The 20,162-nt window shown below is 39.1% G+C and overlaps 1 protein-coding gene across 2 annotated transcripts in view; it reads right to left on the bottom strand.

Moving 5' to 3' along the window:
- The window catches only part of rgl1 (ral guanine nucleotide dissociation stimulator-like 1), a 29,010-nt gene extending 9,349 nt beyond the window's left edge, over positions 1-19,661 (bottom strand). The window contains exons 1-2 of one of the 2 annotated variants that reach the window (XM_015382669.1): positions 19,246-19,661; positions 2,939-3,049 (exon numbers count right to left, since the gene is read on the bottom strand). In XM_015382669.1, coding sequence (XP_015238155.1) covers positions 2,939-3,049; positions 19,246-19,422 — 288 coding nt within the window. In that variant the 5' untranslated portion in view covers positions 19,423-19,661. Of the gene's footprint in view, positions 1-2,938; positions 3,050-6,327; positions 6,554-19,245 lie in introns of those variants that run through there. The other variant, XM_015382670.1, reaches the window with a different exon arrangement.
- Positions 19,662-20,162: the final 501 nt, after the last annotated feature.

The raw sequence follows: 20,162 nt of genomic DNA, 5'->3' as shown, positions 1-20,162 counted from the left end.
TATATATATATATATATATATATATATATATATATATATATATATAATAGCAAAGATATAAAAATAAAGTTCAACAAATTAAATAAAACATATAGATGTAATTAGGTATGTAATTTTGTATCCAAATGTAATTGGAAACACAGTGACATGGTATTAAAATGTTCCATAGGTCTGCATGATAAAGCAGCAACAAGTTATAACAATATTATTGCTACAGACTCTCTTATTATCTATGATGTACCTACCATTTTTCACTCTTTTTTTTTCTTAAACAATTCTTCCTTTGTTTTTTTTTGTGAATTTCAGCATCTGAGCTATTAAAACTAGGCAAATGGAGGGCCTAAAGAACATTTAGCTGACTGGATATGTGACTGGCCTGCAGAGGGTGAAAGCATGGCTCTTGCAAAGTGTTATCTATACTAGTACAGTTTAAGTAGTCCTTTGTATTGCATTTATTTTAATGATTGCATTTTTTTATATATTTATTTTCCAAATAGCAGTAGTATTCACTAACATGTTATCTATTATTAAGTTTCTTCCTTTTTTTGACAGGTGACATTCTCTATGCTAAAATACTTCAGACAGTGTCCTAATTTACAGGACAATGGGAATGTGCATTAGTCAGGATAAAAGTTTCACTCATTACATTTTTTGGAGCAAAACAATAATAGATATGTTTATACTATGTTGGCTTATAAATTATAGTCTGAGCTCAAATGCATCCATCACTGATAAAGAATAAGGAGGAAGCAGCAATGATAACTGTGACCTATTTTTAATTCCAGATTCTCCAGATGTGTCCGACTATTGTATCTGAGTAAGAATCGAGCTGCTTGGAAAAAGATCCGTAAAGGAAAGACTGAGGGAGGGTGGCACACACACAGTCTCAGAAGGGAGAGACCTTGGTGAAGTTAGCACAGTGAAACAGGAAACACTCCAATCTGCTTCTAATCACAGCGAAGCCCCTCCTCCACCGGCCCTCCAGACGCAGAGGAGGACAGCGGCAGAGCAAACTTCTCCCACCACTCCCCTCTGATAAGAGCCTACTCACATAACGAATGAGATTTCTATCTTGTGAACTGAGTCACCGATAGGTCACACACACACAAAGGCTTCGACGTCATAATTCACAGTTCAGGAAAATAAACAAGAACTGCAACTTTGAAATCCCATGAATATAACTGAACTAATAATAGCTTCTTTTCTGCTATGACAATCGGCCATTTCCAGCAAATCTACAGATGTGTCAGCTGGAGTTTTCTCCTGTTTTTCCTGATTAGTAGTTGGCAATCTTTGAAACACTAACATTATTTTAATTAGCTGTAGCTGAATTGGTTCCTCTCACCACTGTCAGTACATCAACAGGCCTTTATAGCTACTGTTGTGTTACTGTGCAGCTTACCAAGGCCCTACAAAGCCCCTTACAAAAAGACAGGCAAACCAAAGTACAACGCGCTGATTTATCAATAACAGAAACTCTGTGAAAACTTATACAACTAACATATCCCTTTAATTTATCTCTCTCTGAAAGCATACTACAGTGTGTATCTGTTTATGCTGGACATAAAAGCCAAGAAAACACTAATGTCTTATATTATCTGGAAAAGCATTTAATACTCTGTTTTCATCCATACCAGCGTTTTGTAGGACACGCCCACCATGCCGGGAAACAAGCAGATTTACTAGCAGCTGGAAAAACGAAGCAGCAGAGTCCAGATAGAGGGAAATGCTTTTTTTTTTTTTTTAGGGGGGCTGAAAGGTGTTGCCAGGCTTAGTATGTTAAAACAATAACAGTGTGGGTGGAGAACAATGCATGGGGCTTACAAAAGGGCTGAGGTTTTATGGATTTCTAATCAATAAATGGCTTAAATAAACAATCACTGCACATTAATAACAAAAGAGATTCTATAATGCAAAAACATAAAGTATGGGATTTACATTTTATGGCAGAAAACTGAGAATTTAGAAAAGCATCAGGAGTCAGTGGGTCTGCTTGGGTTCATTTTGTGCCCATTTTAACACCAACTTAGTTTAAGTTATATTTTCTATGATCTACTCATTATCTACTGTAATTTTAATCTGGTTGTAAAACTACAGGATGAAATATGTATTTGAAAAAGGTCACTTTTACAAATACATATTTGCATTTACAAATACAAGCTGATATAATAGTATGAACTGGACTGGCCCACACAGGATGAGAGCAATAGTAAATAGTTAAAGGTTGTAACAAAAAGATATACAGAAAAACTGATAAATTCAATTCTGTATTGAAAATAAATGTCTCACCTGCAGGAACAAATTAAGCTGGTGATGTTTAGGTACAGGTTTTTTATGGATATGTAGCAGAAGTGAGGAGGTATATGGTAATATAATGTAAAATAAAGTGAGACAAATATGTCAAATTTTAAGAGGGAATGTGGATGACAACTCCAATAAAAAGTTACTTTAGTTTGATCAGAGGTGATACCAATAAATGGGACTCCTAACCACAGACCGATGGCAATATGCTTTAATAAACAATCTTGAGTAAATGATATTGATTGATTGATTGATTGATTGATTGATTGGTTGATTGATTGATTGACTTTATTTATCTCACACAGTGGAGTAATTTACTTGTTACATCAGCTCAAATATTCAAAGAAGAAGGTGCCAAAGGAAGAAAAAGGTGCATGGGATATATACAGTACAGTGCGTCCACATATGACAGATTTTTTAGTTTTTTTGTAGGATCATTATATCAGGTTTTTGCACAGGGTGTATGGGTATTTATTAGCGTATATTATCATGATTTATCAAAATTTTTAAAAATCAAACTGATTTGGGTGTGGTTAATGTGAGAGAGAACCAACTGGACTCATAAACTGGCAGAGAGGCGAACTGATCCGCTGCTGGAAAAGTCAGACCAGATGCACCACTTCATGTTCAAACTCACCCCCAGCCATCTTGCTCCCTTGTTCGCTGCCTGCTGAATCTGAACCCTCTTCAGTGTCACGTTGTAGATGGCTCCCTCCTCAACTTCCTCCCCCCAGTCCTGAACCGAGCTCTGAAAAGAGGAGGAAAGATCATATTGAACCTCTGCAGAAGAAGAGCGAACTCATGTTCAGGAATAAGAGGTAAAAACACTTCCAGTAAGCAGCTGCAGGCTGCCGAGCTGACTTGCACAAGTGTCATTACATTGACTTTATAAAACAAAAGAGCGGTGCAAAAAAACAGAAGGTTGAAGAGAAAAAACACAACCACAGCACAAAGTAAAACAAAGTATGGAGAGAGGAGTGCAGTAAAACATCAAGGAACACACTCCCCAACCCCCACCAGTGCAGCAGCCTGCCAGGCCTCCCTCCCTCTTTCTTTACTCCCTCTTTTATTCCACATCCATCTCCTTCACCGCCTGTCTCTGGAGTTGAAATCTGGTTTGGACTGCTTTCTCAGAGCTTAGACAGACAGAAGATAACAAGCTAAAGTCCCCTAAACAAACACCTAGATCATCACTTCTCCTGGTCCAAACAGACGTCTGTGTGTCGAAAGTTAAAAGGAGCACGATAGCAAATGTGTGCTGAAAGCAAGAGCACTAAAACTAAATAGATATCTCCTTATCTTGTACCCGAGGACTGTTATGTCTTTATCTGGATGTAAATTACTTCCAAACAGTTGAATGCATAAACAAACACACTGGAGTCATAATGCAGAACTCCTGCTTGGAGAGATCTGCTGAGGCGACAGCATACACAGACAAAAACAGAGGCTGGGCTGGCAAAGAAGGAGTAGAAATGGCCAAAAATAAACAATAAGTTCCGTGCATTGTTGTTTTTATTTGTTGACAGATCTTCAAAAATCCAAAGACAACACTATCCAAGACTGTTCCGACTCTCATTTACAAAGCTCAGCGGCAAAGTCCATTTCTACTCCCCAAACAGAGCGCCCGGCCCGCCAGCAAAGGGATCAAGGGTCAGCATCGCCATTAGCAGGCTCAATGGCTGGTCTACAGGGCCGGCGGTACTCATCCATGACTGGGTTGTGTTTTGGTTTGAAAAGAAGCATGGGCTTCTGCTCAAACCAAAAAAAAAAAAAACACCTCACAAAAGAAAAAAGGAAATAGAGTATGAATGATTTCAGCAAGGAAACATGCTCTGCATCTTGTCTGATGGGCAGAAACATGTCCCTCCTGTGACTGTCCTGACCCACTCCTGGATGTCCCGCCAACTGGCGCAGAGACAGATAAATACATCAGTGGATGAGTCATGCAGTCCACACACTCCCAAAACAATAGCGGGAGGTCTCACTGCTGCTGAGTTCACAGTCCTGCTCACACACTGTCTGTTATTTCATGTGCTGCAGATGGAAATGTGTTTCAGTGCAAAAACGTTATGAGGAATTATTTTGGGACTGCATTCCTGGAGTTTGCATGCAAATGGAAACCAAAACATTTCCATTTACAAGAGAAGGTATTTCAACAACAGTATAAATTGAGTTTACAGAGGCTGCAAGTTAGCAAAGACAACAGATTAGCTCTGCAATAAAGTGAAAAAAGGTTGAATTTTTAAGTAAAGTTTTATTCTCTTATTTCAAGCTGTTTAATTCACATTTCCGTCTGATAAATTTGGATGTTTATTAAATATAATGATAGTTTGGATTTGTCGCTTTGATCTGAACTTGATCCGATTGGCTATTTGTTTTTGGATTAACAATTATAAGCAATAAAAGAGGATATTAAAACGTTTATCTTTATTTTAATGCAGAGCTTGTTTTTATGAAAATACTAAATTAAATGGTTAATAAACTGTTCAGCACTCTTTGTGCCTCCGTTTCAGGAGATGCAAACAGATACTGGATGCATGGAGATTGGAACACAGAGCTGCTCGCCTGAAATCACACTTCTGACTTTACAGGGTTGCCTTGCTGCATGTTTAACTCGAAACCTATACAATTATTTTCAAAGCATAAGAGAACATATAATAAATCTAGATTAGCTGGATTAGCTGGAGATTACCTGAAGCTAAACCAAACCGCTAGTCAGAGAGTGGCAAACATCAAAGTGAACATCAGCCTTCTTAAAATAACTGTTTAGCTAAAAAAATACCATAGCTGACCATGTTAACACTTGAATTTAAACATTTAGACAAGATTGCATTGATATCATCACACAAATGGGTCCATACAGTATTGATCCATATTACATGCAAGGATTAGTTATTAGTTAGATGATGTTTGTTTTTCAAATAAACTAATGATGATGTAGTTAATGCAGAGGACAGTGAGCCACAAATATTCATCCTGAGTGACAAACAAACCAGAATCCACATTATACATTTGAGCCAATAGTAATTGTCTGATAGAGAAGTTATGCAAAGTAGAAGCAACGAGTATTTAACTGTCATTATATTTATGTTTTATATAGCTCTTTATTTTATTACAGATAGTTATTGAGTGTATTTTTATTTCATTAGTTGTTAAATACAGGAGCATAACTGAGGATGCACAGGCTCCAACCTCCATTTCCATTGCACAAGTTGATTTGCTTCTCTGTGCTTCGAATGCAAAGTGACATGGCTCATGAAAATATTTTAGCTGATGTTCTGCAATGTTTCTGCTGTTGTTTTAAGAAATTATCAGTCAATTTTTATGGGTTATTCACAGACTAGAAGTTAAGCTTCTAGCCCCAACTTTCAGCTATTAACTGTTTATACCAGAAATCCAGATTAAATCTTGATCTTTCCACAGAACATGCAAACGTTCTGAGAACATAGAAGCACATCTATGGCCCCTCCTGTCAAACACAGCGGTTTAACATTATCAGATGGTATTAAACACATTAAAGCAGAATAACGTATGTTAAATCTAAGGCGCTGATCTGCTTCATGTTATTCGTTCCAGGGCGCAGCTGGGGCCCTTTGGAGCCACTGCTTTGGCCCCTGGGGGCTGCGCCAATTGTTCCCTTTCTCTGCCACACTGTGGATCCCCAAACAAAAGTTTTCATATCCATCATCACGCATGGATCAGCAGACAGATCGAGGATTTGAGCCTGTCTCCCAGGTCGCCAGTCTAAAGTCTGCGCCTTTACGCAGAAGCTCCAAGTGGGTTAAACTGAGTTTAAACCAGAATAAAAACAAAAGTGTTCAGCTGTTTTCCCCTCTCTCACCCCTCCTTCTTTCCCCCAGTTATCCACAGCTTTCCCCCTATATACACCCCCCTCCTCCTTCCCACAACCACCAACCCTATAACCTAACCCCACTCCCCCCCCCTGCTCCTAAACCACAAACAGCACAGACCGACAAACCTAGTTGTCCTTTTTACTATTTTATTTTGCTATTATTATTATTTTACCATTTTAGTTTTCCAGGCGAACTTCATGGTTAGCGTTTCTTTCATGATCCGGGGACAGCATCAGAGCTCAAAGGTAATCCAACCAGGGAAAGGAGAAAAAAATGTTCTTTAATAAATAGGGATCCTTCAAAAAATGAGATTCTTCTTTGCACGTTTCTGTCTAAAGTCAAACTCCTGCTCTTCAGCTCTGTCAGTAAGCGCTCCTTTCTTCCACTGAATGACCAAACTCCTCCTCCTGCTCCTCTACTCACAACAGTCCCGTTTAAACTCCTCCTTTTTCTGTCTCACTTCCATCAGACTGACAGCAGTGTGCGCAATAATACGCAGAGCTGGGATTTCTGTTTGCGCAACTTCTCTGGAAACATCAAATCTGTTTCCTCTAGGGTTAAGACAAAAGGTTCAATTTCTTTTTCTACATTTTACATTTTTTATGGGAAACTTGAAAAAAATAACATCAGTTTGTAAAATTTTTGTTTAATCTCACCCATGGCTGATATGGACTAATAACAAAGTGTAAAAAAAAAACTAAAATAAAATGACTTGTTTTCATATAATATAGCCTTTGTCAGAGTAGATATGAGCAGGACAAAGATGCAAACAGAACATATCTATAGTAAGGTCTCAAGTTGAAGGGGGGATGAGGGAAGATGGCATCCCACTTCTTAAAAAAACTTCTTCTTCTTCTCCATACCATCCCCTATGACATTGCATTACCGAATGTGTAGAATGTCTACTATATATTAACAGTAATGGCAATGATAATGCCCTTTCAACATTTGTCGGGCTGTGAGCAAAATAAATAAAATCAAAGAAGTGGCCTACCATGACTATCAAGCTGATCTCAGAGGGAAATTTGTTCTCTGCATTTGTCCCTAACTATGTAGGGGCAGTGATAGCCATGCAAGTCCAGGAACTGACTGCAGTTCTACTGTAAGGTGCCTTGGTCAAGGTCAATGACCATCGTACCTGACATATAGCAACCATACCATGCATATTGCTTTAGGTTAATAGACTATATTAATTAGACTATGTATGCTTAAAAAAAAAAAAATGCCACCATCCCCCTTCTTTTACTAGACCACTGCCTATAGTATGTTACGATTAATCAAATTAATTTCTTAGAATGGCCCTTTCAGTCCAAACCTAGATCCAGCTATTAGATTATTGGCAAGATGTGAAACCTGATGTCCACAGACATTACATATTCAAGTTAACTGTGTTACAGCAATTGAGTAAATAACGGGCAGAACGTCCCAGTCTGTATATGTACAGAGCTACTAGAGACATTCCCTAGAATATTTGCAGCTGATTCAGATGGTCGAGCAAGAGGAGAGGTGCAAAAACCCCTCACACTTTTAATTTCTGTCGATGAAAGAGATATTTATGAGGGATATGGCCAAATAAGTAACTGCCTTATAGCCTTACTGTACTTATTATTATTCGGTTTTTTACCTCATATTTAGATATATGTAATGCACAGAAAAAAACCCTATATGTACAATTATAACATTTCATATATGTAATTTCAACAAATGAGTGATGAAATATTTTCATCCAGGCAGCTAATGTGGCATAAAAGTCTTTAAAGTTATATCTGATAGTAGATCCATGTTTTAATTATTTAAGGGTTTCCATCAAATTTAACAATACCAAAACAATTACTATAGCAAATCTACATATAGATCATTATCTTCAGACCTACAGCTACCTTGTGTGTGAAACAGCTGGGGCCTTTGGCTCCTGCGTGGGACAATACAAGGAAAGCAGTGGATGGCGTCAATACTACTGTGCATTGTGGATGACAGCAGAGGAGAATGGGTTTAGTGTGATAGAATGGGCAGTACTGTTCCGCTGTGAATGTGTCTCCACACGTACTCAAACGGCCCACTTGTGTGAATAAACGGGAAGATGTGAATCTGACCGGAGTTTGTGAAGGGTCTTTTTGTATCATAAACACAGAGCAATTTGAGCAAGAAGCCATTCATACATCTACAAGCTGATATGAGATGCTAATGAAATCCAACCTGCCCCAACCCGGGAAGAAATATGGAGAGGATGGGAATATTATTATGCTACATATTCCATAGTTTTGATATTAAGTTTCTAAGATTTAAATATTCAAGTCTATACACCTCCAAAACTAGATCGAAACATCACAACCAGCGTCACAATGACACATGATCTGCCATCTACGTCACTCAAGGTGCCCAGCTGTACTCCCAAACAGCTTAACTCAGAGGGCACTGAAAGGCCAGGGAAGCCTGCTTTACATCTCCGTCAATCCTCCTGTATGTGTGGTATCAACCAGCATTAGTTAGAGTCCTTAACTTGATGCAAAACTGGCCCATGTCCAATTCCCAGGCTGAGTTGCCCTCGGTGTGCACTTGGGTCTGGAGAACTCTGGGAAGCCCAGAGGGGCAGTGGGAAGGTTGCGACCCTAGAGGACCTCCGACTCAGTCCCAGGAGGCAGGAGTGTTGGTCTCACAGCAGGACTGATGTCACATGTCCACAAAAAAACAAGACATTGGATAAACGTAAAGGATACAGCTGTGTCTGATGGATGAATGAGTGCATGAGTGTGTGCACCCTTCAACTTGGGAACAACATGTGAACCTTTTCTCCTAAGATCCATGAACCTATACGTAACATTTTATAGACAAGCATCTGACCAGTTTGGGGGATCAGAAGAGTCACACTAACTTCTTATTAAATCAAGGGCTCTACAAGTGTAAAGTTACATCTGGAACTAAACTCAAAACCAAATCCAATGTTAAAACAAATACCACAATAAATAATTTTTACATCTCATACATATATCATGAAAATATTATCTATACTTATTTATTCTCAAATGGACAGTGATAGATAGGGATTACCAGTGCTGTGGCTCCAGGGCGTAAGCTGTCATGAATGTGCAACAAATTGCAAGGTGAAGCTAAGACCACATAAATATTTGATGGGGAGATAAGGGGTCCCAGTGACGCAAGAAGTAAGAGAAAACAATCAGAATCAACTTTGATGTCACAGTTTTTGTGCAAAAACTAGGAATCTGACTTGAGTTTTCCATCACATTATAATCAACAATCCAAACAAAAACCAAATAATGTAAAAAAAAAAAAAAGAGCAAGCTAAAAGAACAAAAAGGACAAGATAAAAAAACAGATAACACCAGTACAAAACAAGTGTGCAAAAGTTTTTTTGTAAACACATAAAAAGAGGAAACTTGGTAGAATAGTCTTAATTGTTCTAGCAGAGCCCTGCCATGAAGTGTTTAACAGACTGAGAGAAGAAACTGTCTCTCTGGTGGTCCGCTTTTTCATGTGACCAATGGTCCCTCTGACCCCAGCCAAGTTGGGTGAAGTGTCTTGTCCAAGAACAAAATGACAGAAACAGATGAGGCAGGTGCTCTAACCTGCAACCAGTTGGTTACAGGACAAAACCCCTTCAACTGAGTCCTCATCTAAGACTTGATTGAATGACTTTATTGATTGATTGATTGACTTTATTGATTGACTTTATTGATCTCATAGTGGACAAATGTGCTTGTTACATCAGCTCAAATAGTCAAAGAAGAAGAATGTGCCAAAGGAAGAAAAAGGTGCAAGGGAAAAGGTGAAGAAAGGTGAAATCCTGTTCACCTTTCTGAACAGAGTCTATCTAGGAGGTTCCTCAGCTTTCTGGAGAGGACAGTTATCAAGTTTTTTTTTAATCACCTTTAGACAAAGGCTGTGGCCAAACGTCTGCCCTAATCACTACATAGGGCACTATATAGTGGTTACGTAATTTTCCCCAACAGTCTAGTAGATAGAAAGGTTGTGGACTCAAAACCTCCCACTATGCACCTTGAAAAATTGGCATCACTGGGTCGCTAGAGGAGCAGATATATCCCAGATTGCTTTGCCAGAGCTTTCCTTGCAAAGCATCATGGGATTTGTTGTAGCGGCGATAAATAACTAAGATGGCGCAAGCACCGTGCAGGGAGGCAGAGTCATGTGACGAACGGGAAGTAAAAAGTAGTGATAATCTGTCCGAAGGGTCAGTTAACTGAATTCACTATGAAGTCCACTATGTATTCCCTGCTCTTAATAGCGATTGAGGGATCTAGGGGTTGGAGCTGACATTTGGAAACAGCCAGAGTGATATTGGGGATCTTAAGGGAAGGCAATGTTAGCTAAATTCTCTGGACGTTCCCCTGCATCTTTTCTATTTTTTAGTGGGTTTAGCTGCAGGTAGTTCAGAGTGTGCCAGTAGACCTGAAAGTCTACCAACTGTGTATATGCAGATTAATTGTCCTGAATAGACCAATGACAGTTAATAAAACGCAATTCCAAATGTTTTATTAATCAGAGAAGAGTAATCTGTAAACTCTAGGAGTTTCACAGATGGGTCTGCTGAGGTGCACTCATGGAGAAGAGGAGTGGAGAGACAACACACCTCTGGGAAGGCTCAGGGTGGGTGGTTCTTGATCAGGAGGTGCTCCCCAGCCTCTCCTGCTGTTGCAGGACAGTCAGGAGGCTGGTGTTCAACTAAGCTGGGTAAGCTTCTGATTGAGGGTGTCTGGGGCAATGGGGGCAATGCTCACAAAATCCTGCTATTTGGCATAAGGTGGTCAAAGTGGTGCCTGATAAAATGTGGGCCAAGTTTGACTGCATCCTCTGCTGACCCATTTGCACGGTAAGCAAATCGTAGGAGGTCCAGCAGGGGGCCTGTCACGTCTTTCAGATCCTTCGGCACCAGACACTCAAAGGATTTAATGACCGTCAGGTTCACAGGCCTGCAGTAATAAACTTCTGAGATGGATTATATCTTATTGATTAATTTTTATTGTTTATTACAGTTAAGACCAAAGGCAGGTTTGGATTCAAAAGTCCAAAGATTTACTATGTTTAATGATTGATCGGCCAGCAGTAAGCATTCATTCCACTCCAACATTGTAAATTAGGCCAATTCCCGCTCCAAGTTTTTCTTTCTGTTGATGTCTACTGACGTAATTCCACTTAGGAAACCCCTTGACCACAGCGGATCCTATTTGAAATTATTTATCAAATGATTCCCGCTATTATCCAGCCTTTCAATGCACTCCTCTCAGGTCCACAGACAGCCTAGTGAGCTGCAGTGCTCATAGAAAGGGGACAAGAACAGGAGGAGCACCACGATTGCAGTTATTGCACCACAGTGGGGGAAAAAATCGCACATTCCAGGAAATCTCCCACATCCTGCCCTCAGCCTCCTGACTCCAGCAAGGCTGCTGTCCTCATACCTGACTGGCTGGGGAGTCTTTCTGCTGGCCTGGAGCGAGGTCATAAAATCTGACCGATAAGGGGAAGGAAAGGAGACCTAAAAGAGGAAGAGAGCAGGTAATACCAGCAACCGGCAAGAGGTATTTAAAAGCGACCCCCAAAATGAAGGCAATAACTGTGAGAATACCAAGATGCATTTGTGACATCTCTGTTTATACAATAGATAAGAAGGTCATGGATCAGAGAGAGTGAAGCACTCTGTTGAGATTAGATTGAAAGAACATTGTCTCCACTGAGAGAGTGAGAGACTGAGGACTTCACAGCTCAGACAGAGACGAAGAAAAACCTTGCTGACCGGAAGCAGGTGTGACGCAACCGGACAAATTTTCCCTTCTGTGGAGAGAACATGTCATTCCTTAATTTTATACAGGAAAGAGACACTTTAGGGCAGGAGTATCTGCCAGCAGGAATCGTCAGGCAGAGTTAAATTCTGTTTAATCTCAAAAAGGTGCACAGTTCTCAATTAATCATTGCTTTTATATCCAGTGTGTCTTTGTGCAAAGGAATATGCTTAATGCTTTTGCTTTTGGTCAAATGTTTGTGTGTGGTTGATAAGTTTGGGTTTCTAAAGCATGCCTCCCAGTAGAGGGCAGAGTTCATAAACCACTGTGTTTATCCAGAGTCAGCAGAGATTTTAGTGAGAGCAGGCCAGGAGGAAAGGGAAAAAGTGCATTAGATTTATAAATCACGGTCGAAATTATATATTTTTGCTTGTAAACCACACAAAAAAGAGCCAATTAAAGCTGGAGCGGGGCATTTCTAGAAAATACTCAGTGGCAAATCTTTAAAAAACACCGCAGTTTAACTGAGACAATCAGAATTTGTGTTCTCCTTGTTTCCATTTAGTTTTTGTCTTTCTGTTTCAGTCTCAAATGAACTGCTTGTTTAAGCAGTTACATTAAAGCTCTGTCTGTCTCTCTCCTCCACACTCTTATGTCATTTCTCTATTACTCCCTTTGGATCTATTGTCTGGGATGTTGTTGAGCTCTCTCTCACTGGTTGGGTGACATCATTCATTTCCAGTAAAGTCCAAAGCTGCAGACATGGCTCCCCCCTCCTCCACCTTCTCCTTGCATGTTGAACTCCTTGAGCTCAGCATGCAAGCTGTCTTAAAGGAAAGACTTTAAGTGCAGGTGTTGTATTAGCCGTGACGCCACCAAATAAAGCAGAAATTAAATAATAGTGTAAGAAAACATTGAACAGATTCTAGAATCTGCTGAACTGCAAAGCAACAAGATGTGATGCAAGGATGATTCATATTGTGGTTGTATGGATGACTTTAGGGAGTTTTGCATTTAGAGGAATAAAAAAAAAAAAAAAATCAAAACAGTTCCAGAAAACCCTTCCCCCGCATGTGCTCTCGAGCCCTGACCCCCCCCTGAATCTAAGCCCTGCTAAGCCTGGAATGAATCGGCCTGAACTGGCTTGGATGTCTGTCTGTCTGACCCCGTCAGCTAATGAGAGCCTGACCATCTGTTGCTAAGCAAATAGATGCAGCCCCAAAGCTGTCAAATATGCAACAAAAACAGCACACTGCATCGATCAAACACACCAACAACATAGCAAAATATTTTAATCTAAATAAGTCACTTCTTAAAATTTTTTCTTGAATTGAGGAGAAAAGTGAGACCCTTTGCCTATGGAAAAATTTACATTTAAAATAGGAAAAACAATTGCATATTGTCTTTTTTCAAGTGTACATTAGCTAATTATCTTATTTTAAGAGTAAAAACACTCAACCCATTGGCAAATCATCTTATTTACCCACTCAAATTAAGAGTAAATACAAGAAATTCAAGAAATGTTTACGTATTTCGAGATATTTTTTGCAGTGAACCGCTGCCACTTAAATTCTAAATACCTCAAAACCAGAGGAACAAATGCATTTATCAAAACAAGGTGCGCTAAAATATTTTATTTCTGGGGTTTACTTGATTATTATTAGTCTAACGCTTCTCTGTTGTTGATTCATGTAAAAAGAAAAGTTTCATTTCATGTAGGAAATGAAACTGCAGAAGTGACACAATATACCCAAAATACAGCAGAAAAGGGGCAGTAATTTGTTTGTGGCACAGAAAGAAACCCCAGCCTTAGCACAGCTTTGGCTGAAATGCGACACTATAAACAACATACCGTGTAAGCTAAATGAAATGAATGCATGCTTCCTATTCTACAGCTTGGATTTTTCCTGTTTACACCCGTTTATGGCATAGGGATAGTTTTTAATTTAGGGGGGGTCTGCTGACATGAAGTGAATGCTGACAACACATAAAAAAAAGTGCACAGCACAATTACTAAGGACCCAAACAGACCCCAGTGGCAGCTTGATCCCAGTCATGCATCCTGGCTAAAGCTGCATGTGCTGCCTGAGCGGGAAAAGAGAGAATTAAGTGTGTGCATGAAACACACTTCATTCTCAGAAGCACACACACACGCAGATCCTTTTATGTCTCTATCAAAACATATAACTCCCACATACACACACAATTGCACGCGCCACCATCAAGAGCATCTGGTGCAATAAGTTTCTGCCCCAGTTAAGTGAGCCTATGTTGTTGTGTGGCTACTTTAGGACGACATGTGGGTGACAGGAACAGCGTCGGCAGTATTGACTTTTCACACTAGACCTTTTATATGAACTAATTAGGTCCAAGATCACGACCTCTAAAGAGCTGCAGGCGATGAGACAAGTTTACAAGCAGGGGGGCACTTAAGAGAGAAAAAAGCATCTTCAGCTTAATAAGAAGGTCATGGTGACCTGCATCTTGGACAAAAACGATCTGGTAGTTTGTCAGTGGTGTGCAATTTGAAGCAAGAAATAAAAGTGAATACAGCGTAAGAGATCCCTACTGCTTGTTATAGTGCCTCATAAATGTTTTTATATCTCTTGCACCAGTTGTTGTGAAGATGGAAAAAAAGGTTAAGCTTCTACATCCAAATCCAAGTAAAAATTCAAAGAGTATAACACAACGGAAGGCCTAAACTGACCAGCAAGGCAACAGAAGAGCAGCAAAGAGAGCCATGGCAACCCTGGAGGCGATGTAGAGATCTCCAGCTCAGGTGAGAGGGTGTGTTAACAGGACAACTATTAATCTTCTTCTTCACAAGTCTTCCCTTTATGGAAGAGTGTCGCAAAGTAAGCCATAACAGAAAGTAACCCATACAAAAATCCTGCTTAAAATTCACAAGAAGCCAAACAATTAGAAGAAGGCACAGGAAGGAAATGTAAAAGTTTTTCTATAATGCAAAGTTCTATATGTGGAAAAAAAATTCTACAACCAATCATCACTCTCATAACACTACCTGCAGAATAAAACAGAGTAGTGGCAGCATCATGCTGAGGGGACGGTCTTTGTTTAGGAAAGAAAGGGAAATTGATCAAAGTTGAAGATGGATGGAGCTAGATACACCAGCTAGGAACGCCTTTGAGCAAAAATCAACACTGAATTTATGTTAGAACAGCTCTGTAAATACAACAGAGATTTTTTTTTACAACACTTAAGAAGTGATCATCAAATTCTCCCTCTGACTGAGTTAAAAGTACATCAAGTTGTTGATTGTTGGAGCTGGAAGTTGTGGAAACCTCAGTGTGTGAAGAGACATACAAATAAGAGATGTTTCTGGAAGGTACTGAGAGCTTAATAAAAATGCCCTGCAGTACCCACTTATCAGATTTTTAAATTTCTTATTAATTTTGAAAGAGATATGAAAATTGTGAATAATTTTTCTTCTAAAAAGATTAACCTTTTATTGATCTGTTAAAAACGTAAATATAAATAAATTAATCCAGCAAAATGTGTATGAATGTATTTGCTCAATAGATGAATAAAAAAAGGATGTTTTTCATCCGCCTTGACCCCGTCCTAATTATTGCTCATTGTATGAGTTTCAAAATTGAGAAACAGTCAGGTCAAAGGTTATAAAAACTAGCCCCATTCAGATGAATAAACCGCTCCACCTCGGAGTGTTGAAACTGTTGCCAACTCATGACAAGCAAAAAGACCTGAACAATCAAAACTGGAAATACTGAGACGTCACAAAGCATCAGCTTGAAACGTGCTCTTCTCTGCGCATAGAGACATAAAAAGGGGAAGAAGGAGCGTCAACTCAGCTTTTTAATTTCTTTCAATGGAAAACAAAGAATCATCAAAATTCTCAGTCACTTCTGTGTTTCCTCTAACAGCCAACTGAGGTTATTGACCTGCCCTGGTGGGTATTATACACCAACATGGCTGAGGGGGTAGGGGATATTCCCTCTGCTTCAGCTTTTATTGATGGGCCTGCAGCTTAATTACATTGCCCTCTAACTGACAGAAACGGTTTAGAAAAAAAAACCCAATCTGAGTCCATAAAATTAAGTTAGAGCTTTGTTATTCTTGAAGCAGCATACCCTGATCCATCTAAGGTCATTTGGCTAAGTGCAATGCATCTGGCATCATAAAACCAAGTCCTTTTATTCAAAACATGTTTCATGTGCAATGTTAATCAGTTTTCCTGTGCAATCAATGTGTGAACTGACGTTCTGATAATGAGTAGACCTCAGCACCCTTTCTCTGTCTCTGACCTGGACTGTGGACAGTTTTCAGCACGGCACTGAGATTACAGTGAGGAAATTAGACTAAGTTACTGGGCCTGTCACAAGCATAGTTTCATAACCTCCTGCTAGGAGGCAAAGGTAAAACAAGAGGCTGACAAACTGCTGACACCTGTAGACTTTAAGTCATCTGCATCAGCACAGGGCAGAGGGCAACCTCAAAAAGTTCCTTTGAGTAACAAAATATAGTGCTTAAAGGGCGTGTTTTGATATTTCAAATCCTGCCAAAGTGTTTTAAAGAGGTTGCTGTGAGGTTGGTGCCTCTAACAGCCCTGTTCATCCTCACATAACTTTATGGAAAGTATTTAATCCTCTTTATAATCATGTTGTTATCCCATCGTTCCAGATGAGAGGGCGATCATAAGTCAGTGCTGTAAAAGCAGTCACAAGGATGAGTCTCATACAAACAGCGTTTATGTAAGTAACCTGAGCTTTCAGAGAGCCAGTGTGTCAGCTAACCTCCACTCTCCTTAACCCCTTAAAACAATCGCAGGAAACAGTGCTCTGTGATGGGGCCACATTTCGGCCAGGATGTCAGATAGGCAGCGAGGAGGATGACCTACTGAACAGAAAAAAACACTTATATGAGCATCACAGTGAGACTATCATCCTGTTCATAATGAAAAGGGAGAGAAAGTTACAGATTTGGCTTTGCTATGATTTAGCAGTGGAAAGCTATCAGCTGGTCACTTTTAAAAAGGAGAATTACCCCTCCAACAACTTTTCATCCCTAAAATAGAGCCATCTGTCACAGGACATTCTTTCATACTGACATTGCAAAAGTCTGCGCCCAGCATCTACATATTCTATACTTTGATGAGTTTATTTAGAAAATATATGGTTATGTGATTCAATTAGATATTGATCAGAGGTATATTGAAAGATCATGATCTTCATTAAAGTGGCTCCAAAGGTATAAAAACTTTCTGATCAAATTACACCATTAACTGTAATTCTACTGCAGAATTTAACATGTTTTATGACCATTAGCCTCAAACATTCATGAATATAATTAAAGTATCACTTACACACTACTTATATGCAAGGCAGTGAGGGGAAAAATGGAGCTACAGTAGGAGGAGGGATGAAATAGCAATATGTCAAAGCAAACGGGGGGGGGGACTGTATGGTTTAGTGATTTTCATGTTAGTTTGTTCATCTAGATATTATCCAAACTAAAACTGACTTAGTTGACCAGAAATACAAATCCTTTCCAAGCAGTTAACTTTGAAAACAAACCCAGATTGGTCCTCTCCTGCATAAGCGGAGACAAATAATTAACATACAGTAACTTCTCTGTCTACACTCCAGGTATAGCACCAGTTTCAGAGTATGTTGTGATATTAGATAATATTTGGGGAAGAATCAGGAGTAAGACGATCTAACATCCTATTAAAAAACTTTTTTTGATAAGACATTTCACAAGTTATCCAATTAATACTAGTTAAAACAAAGCATCATTCAGAGAGAGATAGAGGGGGATGACCTTTGTAAAAATATTGTAAAAACAAACAATTAACCATTGAAAGTATATTTTAGACTGACCTATTTTATCTATAAAATCTTTTTAGGGGTAAATTGGATGGCTAATCCAAGGGATTCAAGGACAACAACAGATATAAATGTTAGTTATTTTTAAACATTACTCTTTTAAATAATCCAATTGCTATTGTTTAGTGTCAGGACCCAATTTGCTCTAGTAACAGTTATACTACGGGTATAACAGCAAGATTCACTACAGTACATTTGAAGTAAATAACAGTCACTTTGTTTTTCATGATAGAATAGATGCTTGTTTTTTTTAAATTAAAATTACAATTCATAGTTATACCTAAACAACAAACAGGTGTCTGTACCACCTGATTTTTTGCTGGAAGTGATTTTTTTTCTTTGAGAAAATAAAGAGACTTAAATGATCTTTTTAAGTTTGACAATCTTAGGTGATGGCGCTGAGACAAATTTACTCCTAATGTCATAAAAAATGGGCATTTTATTTCAAACAAAAAGACTATTCTTCTTATTATAACATTGATTTTAAGATGATTTTATTTTTCAATTAAAAAGGCCATCAGTTCATAAGAGAATGATTGAAGACCTTCAGAAGGTTTTCAGATTCCAGCTTCTCCCCTTAGATTACGTGAATTTGCCAGTGGAACAAGTTGTGTTTATACAAAAAGAAATTATCAGTCATACTGCTGAGTATGCATGTTTATTTCTCCTGATCACCTAGTAAAACACAGTGACCAAAAGTGCATGTATGGTAGTTTTAAATGTAGCATGTGCAGCATTTTTAATACTTCAGTTAACATTTATCACACTCTGAATAGAATACGAACAAAAGTGAAGTAATTTAAACTGATCAGTCAGCAAGGAGCAACACAAAATATTCAAAACAACTAATGGCAGTAGCTATGGTAGAAATGAATCAGAGACATTTATAGGAATCCAGCTGTCCTTCAGGCTGGGCCACAAAACAGTGTGAATTATGATACTGTGACTTGTCAATCAATTGCACAAAAAAATTCACTGAAAAGGAGCCAAACAGATGAGCTGTTAGTTGTTGATGAATTTCTTTTCAATTGATTAAAGTCAGCAAGACATAACTTCTAAAATAGCAACGTGTTTTTCCATTAGACAAGCAGACTCCAATCTATGTTTTTTTTCCAGTTCTTTGTTATGTTTTACCATCAGTGTCCTTATTTTCTCACTGTCACTGAGCACCTCTAACCAGACAGACCTTGGAGAAGTTATAAACACCTCTGATATCTCTGACCCTCACTGCATATCTTTAAATGCTTAAGATTCCAAGCTGCTGTTTTTCGAATATCACTTTTTGCCTCCAAAGGTTCAATTAAATTCCCAATGTATATCCCATCTCTCTACAGTAAAAACATATTATAAACTGGAACACATACAGATTCCAAGCTAGATTGTTTAAGGTACTTGTGATTTACGCCAAATGACAACAAGATCTGCATAGACACAATTACTTTAGTTTATATTGACATCAAGTGCTGTACTGACCCAGTGGTGAGGGCTGCTGTCTGGGGAGCGAGGCTGGTACCTCTGCAGAGTCACACCTCCCTCCCCCTCCAGCAGCAAGGTGCTATCCAGGTCGGGGCAGTGGTTTAGCTGGGCACTGATGGGCAAAGACAGTAGGGTGGCCAGAGGGCAATGGGAAATCATGGTGGCCACCTGCATCAGCGGCAGGGATGACAAGGATGGCAGGCCATACTCCAGTTTCGTCGGCAGAGTGGAAAAAGCTCCTCTTCTATTGCTGTTGTTCAGGATGGAGAAGATCCAAGTTCTGGAGGACCAAGAAGTTTCTGGCCAGATGTATTCGCCCTCCTCTCAGTGTGGCTGTTGATGAATGGCAGGCGTTCTCTAAGACTGTCAAACCCTCTTATTTTTTCTTTTCTCCTTACTTCTCAGCACACATGGAGTTCAGCGTGCCAACAGCTCCACACCACATGAGTGATTAAAGTCTATTGTCTCTTTCTCTCCTCACCTCCTACATTCATCACAAGAGGGGGAGGAGTTATAACTTAGTGGGCCCGCCTGCTCTAAAAAAAATGACCCAGCGAACCAAAGGGAATTTGGATGTGAAGAAAAAAAGTAAAGAATGGCAGGAAAGCTGGGATAGAGAGAAGGATGTAGGGGGTTTCTAAGAATGAACAACAATGGTAACTTCTTTCTAAGAGAGTTGACTCAGCTGTCAGTCTGATCAGATTTTAAGCCAAATTATGAAAGTATCTGTTAATGTTATGTAGTTTGTATGTAGTAAAATGTGTAACATTAGCAAACATGTTTTTTTATTATTTATTTTACCTTGATTATTGACTGATAGAGGGAACGTTACATGAAAAGCTGATGTGTTAAAGTGGGATATGACCTTAAAATGTTATTAATTCAGAGCTTGATTAGCAGCACAGCTTTGTGGG

Source organism: Cyprinodon variegatus, unplaced genomic scaffold (assembly GCF_000732505.1).
Source record: "Cyprinodon variegatus isolate N-32 unplaced genomic scaffold, C_variegatus-1.0 Scaffold261, whole genome shotgun sequence".
Classification (NCBI taxonomy): Eukaryota; Metazoa; Chordata; class Actinopteri; order Cyprinodontiformes; family Cyprinodontidae; genus Cyprinodon; species Cyprinodon variegatus.
Note: the sequence above shows the minus strand (reverse complement) of the source record. Positions and strands in the feature narration are given on the sequence as shown.